The following is an 11,823-nucleotide window of genomic DNA, read 5'->3' on the forward strand; positions in this document are numbered from 1 at the left end:
ATTAAGACATATTATATATAATACAATTGAAGCGTTCAAGATTGATCGGAGAATGTTTCTGAAAGGTCTTGGTTTACTCTTTAATAAAAAACGTGACAACACAAACAAATTCATTATTTAAACATTACAGAGTTCACAAGGTACTGCTCGGAATGAACCTGGAACAACTATAAATTGATTCCAACACGTTTGACCAATACATTTCCATGACTTTCGTTTCTTTACAATTTTTTTTTATACAGAGATTGCACTCACAGAATAATATTTTGCCAATTAAATATATTAGAGCATAAAGAGAAAAAAATGTACATGAATTACAGAAATTGCCATGACTTTTCCAGCGATGGAGAAAAGATGGAGTTTTCTGTGACCGTGGGAACCCTGTATATCACATCATATGTGTTCATAAAAAAGGAACAGGCGAACAAATGCCAGAATACCAACATTTTTCCCCTTGATTTGACATTTATTATTCCTATATACATGATTCATATACATACAGAGAAAGTCAGTGCTTGGGGGAGGGGGCAAAGTTCTCTTTGGAACAAGTTCTCAAGAACAGGTTCCTTTCACTTCCTGTGTCTTTATAGACACTTTTCTAAACATAAGTACAGCAATACAATAAAAGCCCAAACGATCCAATCGCAGCAGTTGCAGTAATCCACTTTATCCATACTACATAACCTATAGACATAATAACTGGCCAAATGAAAAAGCAAAGTCATAACAAAATGATTTTCTTATTCGAACTGTATGATTATATCATAAAGATCGCTGTTTTGGCCCAAAGGGTCTGAGTGAGCAAAGCCATTGACTTTTTAAAGCTGATGGGTGTGGCTGTGGGAGGGGCTTCAGTCACTCAGCGTTGCTGATTGGCTGGCTGTTGTAGTCGGTAGACTCCATTTTGAGGATGTAGGGAATGATGCTGTCGATCTGGACATTCCCGATGAGACCGGCGAAAAAGAGCTCCTCAGTCACCGCAGCGCTCATGAGCCGCAGGGCGGGCAGGCGAACTAACAGTTTTGAAAGACTAGCAGAGAAAGAGTATATATTGTTAATAGTCACATCTAAGATATAATATATCTAACATTTCTGAATATTTAAAATTTATTAGATTGTTGGGTGTAATGCACTACTAAGTAATTACTTACTGTAATTTAACAAAGTAAGGGATTACTTAATTTTTCTGTAATTTAATTACAATTGCATGTAATTGCATTAAATACTGTATAGACTGAACAATTCTATATACAACAATAGTGTATTTAACATCAAAATTTAAACCCCATCTAATGTTACAATCTATTTTTTTTAATGTACCCTTCTCCCTTTAAATACTTTGGTCAGTTTAAGAATAAATGTATGCAATTTTATATTATTTAATTTGAAAGGATTAAAAGCACAGTTTCATATCTATCCTTGTATTGTTCAACTGGCCGAGGTTGATATGGGATTTAGAAAATAATGAAATACTTTTTAATTGGTACAGTAATCTAGTTACACTGTTGAAGATGTAATTAGTAGCTATTAATGACTTTTGTAGAGTAACTAAACTACACAAGTCGCTCACCGATATGTGTCCTCTGGATACACTTTGCTCACATAGTCCTGCAGTTCCATGTATGCTTTCTCCTGAAACCGTTCAATCTGAAGGGTGCCGTCCACTCCGGAGTGATCTGCGACAAACACGCATACAATCAACTTAATTCTTACCTTTTTTTCCCCATTTCCCTCCATATTTTTCAGATACTCTCCAGTTGTGCTCACCTGGGCTGAAGAGAACCACAGCTTTGAGGTAAGCGTATTCATATGCATCAGGACTCATGCGACTCATACTGTTACAGAATTCCTGCATACGCCAGATATGCTCCATGACTTGCTTCACCCGCTCAGGGGATAGTTTATCTGTTGAACACACGTACACATCTCTCATTACCCTCAATGAATCAACTCAAACTGGTTTTCGAACTGGGATCCCCAGAGGGCGCTAGGGGGTCCATGCAAAAATTTGAGAAATGTCTTTTTTAGGGCTGAGCTTCTGTTTATGTTCTCTGATCAATATTTATATGTGAATAAAAGCCTAATTAAATCTGTTCATCATATAAAGCGATTGAGTCTCTGCAGAAAATTTTAGACTAAACCGCTCACTTCATATGGATTATTTTTACAGTTATTATTTTATCTCTTTATGAACTTTTGAAGCATCAAAGTGTCAGTTGTATAGCTATCAATGGAGGGACAGAAATCTCTCAGATTTCATCAAAAAGATCTTCATTTGTGTTCCGAAGATGAACAGAAGTCTTACGGGTTTGAAAACGACATGAGGGTGAGAAATTAATGACAGAATTTTAATTAAATTTTTGGGTGAAATATCCCTTTAATATATTGTTAAAGTATGTTAAACATAATCTGACCAAAATTAGAAATATATAATATTCAAAAATAGTAAAAGGTCCACGTACCTTCATCCAGGCTGGTCTGTAGGTGGTTGATTATGGCCGTGAGGATCGTTTCTACATTCATAATGTGTGAACACTGAGCCAGACCTAAAGCAAACAACTCATTCCAGCAGGCCTTCATCAGCGTGATGCTGTTCTCTGAGCTGAGCACCGAAAATACAGAGAATGAAATGAGGAAACAGCTAAACTTACAAATAAAATCATTACACAGTACATTGCTATTTGAATTAGGAGTAGGGGACCAAATAAGGGTATAAATGGCCATTTATGCATGCAGTCCTCTTCCACTGTCAATGGGGAAAAATTTTAAGGCATCATATAATCATTTCTGACATGAAGGCTGTATTAAAAGGTAGGTAACTTAAGAATGCTTAAGATAATTTTAGCCAAATTCTAATGCAGCATTGCATATATGCCAGGGAAAAAGAATAGTGGGGGAGAATGCAGGAAGTGCTGATAATATATATATTATTCTAGAACTTAAAAACAATGTATATATTCCTCCCCCTATTTAAACCTGCATTTAGTGCCATCCACCTGTGATCGCCTGAAACCACGTATAAACTAGGACATGAATACACTCACCCAAGGGCCTGAAAGGCTGGAATAGAGCGTGCCCAGTGCATGGAGAGGAAAAGCAGACGGGAAGCTGATTCACAGATGTAATTCAGATTCAGGAAGTCTGGCATGGGCAGCGGCATCATCAGCTACACACAATATTTAATACACATTGTTATTCGACCATCATTTTTTAATCGCTGTAACTGCAGTGTGTCTCAATCAACAGTGAGCCCTGACCTTAAAGGGCACGTGCATATCTGAGAGCAGCGGTCCTTCCAGTTCCAGTAGAGCGGTGGACTGTTCATCAACCCTGACAGCCACAAGCCCCTCTGCCATCTCTTCCCCACAACCTTCCTCAGGCTGAAGCGCCTTTGTGAGCGTGTCAAAGGCCCTGGACACAAACAAACACAAAATATGTAAGCACAGCCATGTACCGCATTGATATCAGAACTACACGAGTTGCTTTCCGCACCTTGTGACGTCATTCGACTCGTCCCTCTGCATGTCCGTCATAACGCTGTCATCGTTACTCGCGGTCTCTATCCCCGATAGGTCAGCACTGCTGTCCATCATCTCACGACTTTTGTTGAGGTGACCGAGAGACGTGACAACGCTGGCCAGGGTACCCAGATCTCCCTGACTGGAGTCATTCTAAAGTGAACATCAGAAAACTTGAACATACACATGAACATATGATGAATCTCACGAAAACATGATCGGGTTAGTTTTACAGGGTATCTGCAGGGTTTTTAAAATCAAATTTAAGTCTTTAAGACCTGCACAATGCCACAATGCCAATGCTAAATTAATGCCAATGCTAAATTGAAACCATTTTTTTAAAGAAAAGGGACGAGTTGAAATTATAAATGATTAGGCCTTTATTTATTTTCTGATGATTATATTAAAAATCTATATATGTTAAATTTTTTTAAATTTTTTTTGCAGTGGTGAAATAAAACGGCACAGGCTAATTGAAAATGCAAATTCACTCTCTGACAGTAGGTGGCGTTTTGGATAACCTGGTAAGCCGCTGCGCTTAGAATGGCAAATTTCTCAGAAGGGCGTCGAGTTTGCCAGATAGTTTACCTTATTGGGTTTTGTGTTTTTCCGTTCCTCTTGAAATTATAGTTACGATTTTTCTTAATACAATTTAAAAGATTTAAGACATTTGTTGGCCTTAAATTTGATCAAACTGATTTCAGATTTCAACCTAAAAATCTTAAAATGTAATTATTATTTTTATTTAAAAAAATCTTAATTTAATGTGGTAAAGAAAACACTACCATAACGTAAAATGACTTCTAAATTTAAATATTATATAGTATATACACTCACCTAAAGGATTATTAGGAACACCTGTTCAATTTCTCATTAATGCAATTATCTAATCAACTAATCACATGGCAGTTGCTTCAATGCATTTAGGGGTGTGGCCCTGGTCAAGACAATCTCCTGAACTCCAAACTGAATGTCAGAATGGGAAAGAAAGGTGATTTAAGCAATTTTGAGCGTGGCATGGTTGTTGGTGCCAGACGGGCCGGTCTGAGTATTTCACAATCTGCTCAGTTACTGGGATTTTCACGCACAACCATTTCTAGGGTTTACAAAGAATGGTGTGAAAAGGGAAAAACATCCAGTATGCGGCAGTCCTGTGGGCGAAAATGCCTTGTTGATGCTAGAGGTCAGAGGAGAATGGGCCGACTGATTCAAGCTGATAGAAGAGCAACTTTGACTGAAATAACCACTCGTTACAACCGAGGTATGCAGCAAAGCATTTGTGAAGCCACAACACGCACAACCTTGAGGCGGATGGGCTACAACAGCAGAAGACCCCACCGGGTACCACTCATCTCCACTACAAATAGGAAAAAGAGGCTACAATTTGCACGAGCTCACCAAAATTGGACAGTTGAAGACTGGAAAAATGTTGCCTGGTCTGTTGAGTCTCGATTTCTGTTGAGACATTCAGATGGTAGAGTCAGAATTTGGCGTAAACAGAATGAGAACATGGATCCATCATGCCTTGTTACCACTGTGCAGGCTGGTGGTGGTGGTGTAATGGTGTGGGGGATGTTTTCTTGGCACACTTTAGGCCCCTTAGTGCCAATTGGGCATCGTTTAAATGCCACGGCCTACCTGAACATTGTTTCTGACCATGTCCATCCCTTTATGACCACCATGTACCCATCCTCTGATGGCTACTTCCAGCAGGATAATGCACCATGTCACAAAGCTCGAATCATTTCAAATTGGTTTCTTGAACATGACAATGAGTTCACTGTACTAAAATGGCCCCCACAGTCACCAGATCTCAACCCAATAGAGCATCTTTGGGATGTGGTGGAACGGGAGCTTCGTGCCCTGGATGTGCATCCCACAAATCTCCATCAACTGCAAGATGCTATCCTATCGATATGGGCCAACATTTCTAAAGAATGCTTTCAGCACCTTGTTGAATCAAGGCGAAAGGGGGTCAAACACAGTATTAGTATGGTGTTCCTAATAATCCTTTAGGTGAGTGTAGTTAATAAATATTAGTAATGAGAACTGAGGGAATACATGTTTTAAATTACATCATATATGTTTAATTAACATCATGGTAGTGTTTTTTTATGAAAACATTGCCACAGTGAACTTGATGGTCCTAAAATAGGCTTCATTTTCTTTATGCAAATTTTCAAAAAAGCATGTTCTTGACAGGGAACATGGTCTTGGAAAGTATGGAACATGAACATGGAAAGTAGTATTTTTTATTTTATTAAGGGGACCAGGAAAATAGATTTACAAATAGATTACAGCTAACCAAATAATATATATATATATATATATATGAAGAGTTCAGATGCAAAAGCCTCTAAATGCCATCTGAAATTTTCTTATAGAATAATCATTTTTATCAAGCTTGTGTATTTAAGTTCAGTAATTTCACTTAAATGACAATTAATAGGTAATCTTCATTGCCATTTAAGTGAAATTATTGAATTTAAATATACGAGCTTGATAAAAATGATCATTCTATAAGAAAATTTCAGATGGCATTTAGAGGCTTTTGCATCTGAACTCTTCATATATATATATATATATATATATATATTATTACTACAAAAAATTAATAAAAATTGTACCTGATCTGGTGAAGAAGGAATTAAAATGGTGTTGTCAAGTTTGGAAAGTGATTGCTGTATGTTCAAGAGCATGTTGGAGTCCAATAAACTGGTGGACCTGTGATCAGACACAGAGTGAGAAAACAAAAAACAAAAAAAAGATTCTTTTTGACTCAAAAACACATTCACATTTGTACCTGGTGGTCTCTTTTTCGCTAACAAACGTTGGCATGGCGGCGAGAGGGCTGCAGAGGTTTTTGCGGATGTAGATCTTTTCGATAGAGGGCGCACAGTTTGCTGGCTTCTCTCTCGACACCTCCACTGGTTTCCTCTCGCACTGAACAGCTGTTGGCAGAATTTCAATCATAAGTCTTATCACTTAGAAAAATACCAGCACACCCCAGCATCAGTCGTGTCTAGAGCTCAAATGGTGCGGGTACGTGTTACCTATCGGATCTGGACTCACAGTCTTGTTTCATGCCGAGGGCCATGCAGCGCTGCAGTCTGCAGTATTGACACCGGTTTCGATGGTGTTTGTTGATGATACATTCTCCAGACCCGCGGCACGTGTACACCAGATTCTTCCTGATGCTGCGCTTGAAGAAACCCTTACAGCCCTCACAGCTCACTGCTCCATAATGACGACCTAAACACACAATGACCAACAGGACAAATGCAACAATTTAAAAGTGTCTCTCTCCAATAATAGCTTGCAGCCAGTTTGAGCTCTAAACTTATTAAAAAAAAAATTAAACAAAGTGTGTGTTGGTCATGTACCTGAGGCCTTGTCTCCACAAACTACACAATACTCCACTGGAGGCTTCGTAGAGCCCTGTTCTGAACCCTCCGTCACAAACTGAAAAACAAAACACTCTATCCTATAAATATGAACATTTACATTGTGTAAATAATTACAAAAGGAAATGCCATATGCAAAAACAAGCAAGCAAGTATACACTATCACAATACAAATTGATATGAGAGGACTACAGTTATAGTACGCCTACAAAAAGTACCACGTTATAGTGATGTATCAGATGCTATTACTATGCTACTTTGATATATGGTATTAAATAATTACCAAAGTATTTAAACGTTTTTTCTCCACACTAAAGTCTCAACATGCCATTGATTTCAATATTGTTTGACATTAGCATGTTGCTAAGATAAAAGACACATGATAGCCCACACAAATGTTGGGTAAAACAATCCATTTACATCAAACTATTTTAATAACAGAATGAAATATGTTTTTATAAGCAAAAATTGTCTCACTTCATCCACCACATTTGATTTTTTCACATTGCCGAAACATAAGAAAAGCCCAAAGTATACTGCAGTTTTGACGCAAATGCATTGTGTATTCATACATCTGAATGCATAGCGTTTTAATGTATGCATTAATATATAACATGCCAACTAATCTAGAAAGTTTCAAGTGTCTATAGAAGTTATGGCCGATAAAAATGAACTCTTTTAAACTAGAGTTGCGGGCAGGGCTTGTTTCCCACAGAATAGAAACAATACGCTTTCTCATCTTTCCGGCAGCGAGTTGACACAATCCCGCCTCCTCTCACTCCTCTCACTCGGTGTTTCATTTGATCTGGTTGAATGCTGTTGGTGTTACAGGGCTTGAATTTCACGTGGTCAGCCCCAAAGTGCGCATGGATAAAGCCACCTCTCAGTACTAAATTGAGTTATTCTTCGCTGCTTATTGTGCTTAAACAGTCAAATACACACAAAATAATGTCAAAATGCTGGTCTCGGAGAGTACAGGTTAGTTATGTTTTAAGTGAACGTAAACAGTTGAGAAAGAAAACGCACGTATAACAGTATAATGGATCCGTGCATCCGGTCTTAAAGTGACAGCAGCCTAATATACATGCTCCCAATTATGAGATAATATACAAAATATATGATGTTTTTTCCTCATGGTATCAATGTCAAAATTGTGGCTAGTGAAAATCCTGAATGGCTTGTAACTTTGGAAAACCACTAGTCACAGTGGCTGGTGAGCAAAAAAGTTAATATCAAGCCCTGGTTGCGTATATCTCTTCACTGGTGATAGTTTTTGTTGTTCCATTTCTTCTTCATCTGTGAAACATTGCTTTAGGCCAGTGTTGCCACCTTTTGGAAACACTAAAAAGGTAAGAGAAATACGCGCACACTATATTGATGACGAAATGTACGGCGTGCCCAGCAAATGTGTAAAACGTTTACCTGGATCTGTTGTCCTGTCAGCTCAGGTGATGCAAAAAGCAGTTGATTGACAGCTGACCCTTCGGCAGAGGTTAAGATGACCTTGGTTGGTGAGTTCTCTTGTTTGATGAACAGTTTTTCCTGGTTGGGGTAATCCAAGTTGGTTAATATAAACTGCTGTTTGCCGCCTCCAGCCTGATCAATGGCTGTGACTATCTGCACCTTCTGAGCCAACTGCTGCTCTGTCACAATCTGATACAACACATGACGACAAAGACCATCGAAATGACGTTTACAGCAGTAAAGTTCAGTGAAAGCCTGTTCACACAAACATAAATGTTCGGCATCGGCACTAAAACGTTCTTCCTCTGCTATTTACTGTAGCTTAACAAAAGCACACCCGAGTCATAAGATGTGTTCGCCATAAAGTGAATCAGTGAATCAGTGTGTGACATCAAAGTACAGCGGGAGCAATTTGAAAGCTTTCAGTTAAAACAGCTCAAACATGCATTTAAGTCCGGGACTAGACTTAAGTCTTGTCTGTGAAACCGGGGGCTAAAGTTTATGTGCATGTGATCAAAAGTGCAATTCTTCTTGGTTGGCTAGCTTTTTTCGCAGTGTGAAAGATGAAAAAGATTTTTTTTTTAATAGCTCATTGCATTGACAGCATCATGCAAATGTTCATGTCGGTCTGAACCATAGACTGTAAAAAAATATGCACCTAGTGTCCGTGACGTCGCCTGTAGGTTTCTGAAGAGCATTTTTAAAGCCCATAGTGGGCGGAGCCGGCCGTCGCCATCTTGGTAGCGCGTCACTCCCGGATAATTAAAAATGGGCAAAGAGGCGGGATTAGCTGAGGTGACGTGACGGCTAACAGACAGCAGAAAAAAACGGCTAGTAGTGACAGCAGCGGCAATCCACCTGCCACTCAAGTGGCCACGCCCTTAATTATGCAGAACTTTAAGGCTTAATATAATTTAAACGGATGAGTTATAAAATAATTCACCCCCCTCACAGTTGTCATGAAGGACAAAATTAGCTGTATAGACCAAAACTACTTTTTTCACCAGGCTGTAAACACATTTTGTTCGGCTGTAAAGTTGGGCATATTAACATGTGGGGGTCTATGGGATTGACTCTCTTTTGGAGCCTGTTTCTAGCGGCCAGTCGATGAATTGCAGTTTAAGTCACTTCCGTGTTGGCTTCAGGAGAGAGACCGGAAGGTTGCCATTTGGTCCGAACAAACGTTTAATGGACAGCTGTTCATTAAAATTCAAATGTTTATCGCACCAAATTGTTACACGAATATTTAGTGTCTAAATGTGCTGTGTAAGTCACCTGTAGGCCTCCGTCTGCAGACACCAGCTGAATTCTGGGACTTCCTCCATCCATGATAACGATTTGTCAGAACCGTGGCTTAGCAACGCCTCATCAGCCACACGCCCACCTGAGAAAAATAACACACAACTCTATGATTGATGAGATGATTCTTAACTGCTGTTTTCGCACCACTGTCATTTTGTTGTGTGTTTATTTTTTAATTGAGAGGAAAGCACACAGCATTTTTAAATATTAATCTAAACGTCGCTCTCAGCAGTGTGGGCAGCCACTAACAGTTTTTTTAAGCGAAGAACAAATAAATAACTATATTGTGGCCTTAAAACACTATACAAGTTTTTAGGGGGTCTGTGGAAAAGTTTTGAGAAAAACAATGTAAAAATAAATAATAAAATAACAAAAAAAAAAGTATACAAATAAATAAAAATGTATTTAAATAAATAAATAAATCTAACGGTCCAGTAATAAAATGGGTATACAAAAGACAGTAATATAATGTTATAGAATTTAAATATTTCAAAATTATTTTTATACATATTTATTTTTTTTATTAATTTTTCCAGTATAAATCGGAACCTGACTTGCATTTAGGATGGCGGTCCCCCGCACAAGGATGATCATATTTGGGGGTCTATAGCATCTACAGATGCTAGGATGTTAATTAAAAATTATAATAATAAAAGATCGCAGCATTAACGGTCTGGGTTGGCTTAAATACTGAAGTTTAATATGTAGGTTTAGGGGATTGTTCAAATAATGAAGCAAAAGAGGTCTGCCTCAATTCCTGTGATGTTTCAACCTGTTTATTATCAGTCAAATGATTCACGATTTTACAGTTCTTGTCATTCCAACATCCTGACCAATGATTTCTTCAATATTAATGAGCGACTGTTATTCACTCTACGTTATGCTCAAGTATTGTGTTCAGTGTTGTCAATCAGTTCAGATTGATGAAGACAAACTGAAATCTCACAGGCTTCTGATTAGCAGTAGCTACATTAGCACACTAGCCAGCATCGCGATTTTAGTGTTATTCAGAGAATCGAAAGACTTAATAATGATTAAATGCGATCTAGACGGTGAATGACAGCTGGGGGTCAGTAACTCCTGTGGAATGTGTGTGTGTGTTGATCCGGGAAGATAAAGTTAGATCTGTTCCTGTAGGTTAAAGGTCATGATTGAAGGGTTAAAGCTCCTCACACACATACACAGAGGGATCTTCACTGCAGCAGCTCCTCACACGCGGATTACAGGACACATCTAGTACCTTCAAAGCTTTAGATCATCAAATGAGCTGTTAATAGGTCCGATTAATGCCTTTGCGCTATTTTTATCGGTATTTGTTGTATTTATCAGAGCGCTGATATCAGATGCACACATTGATAGCGTTAGCTTGCTAAATAACGTCATATCTGCTTAAAATTAGCTATGATGTCCATTAGATGGCTGGCAATATATGTTTATTTTTCTTTAAAGTCCAAAAAAGCTCGTATAGTCAGTTCAATCGCAGACATGTAAGGATCGATTAGATTCCCAATGTTTCCTGTTATGGTAGCGGCTACTACGCTAACGCGTGTTAGCAGGCCGGCTAACAACAGTGCTAACATTCTCCCGCATGATTAATCCTGAACAATTACTGCAAGCACAATAGGTTTTAATAATGTAAAAAAGTGTTAATCTTACCATGAAACCGTGAATAATTATCCAAATACTGGCGTGTTTTGATAAATTATCGTAAACTGACGGCTCACGGCAGCTATAGGAGGTCAGAGTTCGCGACCCGTTCAGAGGAAACCGGCACATCTGCGCATGCGCGAATGCACTCGTGAGCTAGGCAGTCTGCGTTCATTTTAGTAAAGGTTGAATGAAAATTTACGCCGTTAGCCAGGATGATTTACTATTATAGGATGTCAAAGTTATGAATTGTATACACTAGCCAATAACTGTCCCAATTTATCCAATTGTGAATTATCTTACGTTAGCTATAGATACAGTCAGTAACAACAGCTCTGCTTTTGGATCGTGCGCGATGTTTTGAATTTTTAAATAAAAATGTCAACGAATTTAAATCAGTAGCAGTAATTATTGTATTAGCCCTTAATTAATAAACATTGGCTATCAATAACTTCGCTCTCTTGTTATTGTATCGGCAATTGAAAAAC

General features: G+C 38.4%; 1 protein-coding gene across 2 annotated transcripts; it reads right to left on the reverse strand.

Annotated features, from left to right (window-relative positions):
• Window positions 1-66: 66 nt before the first annotated feature.
• nr2c1 (nuclear receptor subfamily 2, group C, member 1) lies at window positions 67-11,792 on the reverse strand. Of its 2 annotated transcripts, none has more exons than XM_082168223.1 (14): window positions 11,345-11,792; window positions 9,662-9,770; window positions 8,345-8,464; window positions 6,902-6,980; window positions 6,591-6,770; window positions 6,322-6,469; window positions 6,146-6,242; window positions 3,493-3,671; window positions 3,258-3,411; window positions 3,045-3,166; window positions 2,463-2,602; window positions 1,768-1,905; window positions 1,571-1,676; window positions 67-1,030 (listed from the first exon to the last, which is right to left on the reverse strand). In XM_082168223.1, the coding sequence occupies exons 2-14, from the start codon at window positions 9,713-9,715 to the stop codon at window positions 856-858; spliced, it is 1,692 nt and encodes a 563-aa protein (XP_082024349.1). In that variant the 5' UTR covers window positions 9,716-9,770; window positions 11,345-11,792; the 3' UTR covers window positions 67-855. The 2 variants fall into 2 exon arrangements, with proteins under 2 accessions (XP_082024349.1, XP_082024348.1); XM_082168222.1 differs by having other exon boundaries at window positions 8,345-8,575.
• Window positions 11,793-11,823: the final 31 nt, after the last annotated feature.

Source organism: Leuciscus leuciscus (genome assembly GCF_965113295.1).
Source record: "Leuciscus leuciscus genome assembly, chromosome: 4".
In the NCBI taxonomy this organism is placed as follows: Eukaryota; Metazoa; Chordata; class Actinopteri; order Cypriniformes; family Leuciscidae; genus Leuciscus; species Leuciscus leuciscus.

Bases quoted from the DNA above. Each gene is read 5' to 3' on its own strand.
- nr2c1 (XM_082168222.1), bottom strand. From the start codon at position 9,715: ATGGATGGAGGAAGTCCCAGAATTCAGCTGGTGTCTGCAGACGGAGGC. The intron at 6,981-8,344 runs GTAAACGTTTTA...TTTGTTTTTCAG, and splicing joins TGACAGGACAACAGATCCAG to TTTGTGACGGAGGGTTCAGA. The intron at 6,771-6,901 runs GTACATGACCAA...TTGTGTGTTTAG, and splicing joins TTGTGGAGACAAGGCCTCAG to GTCGTCATTATGGAGCAGTG.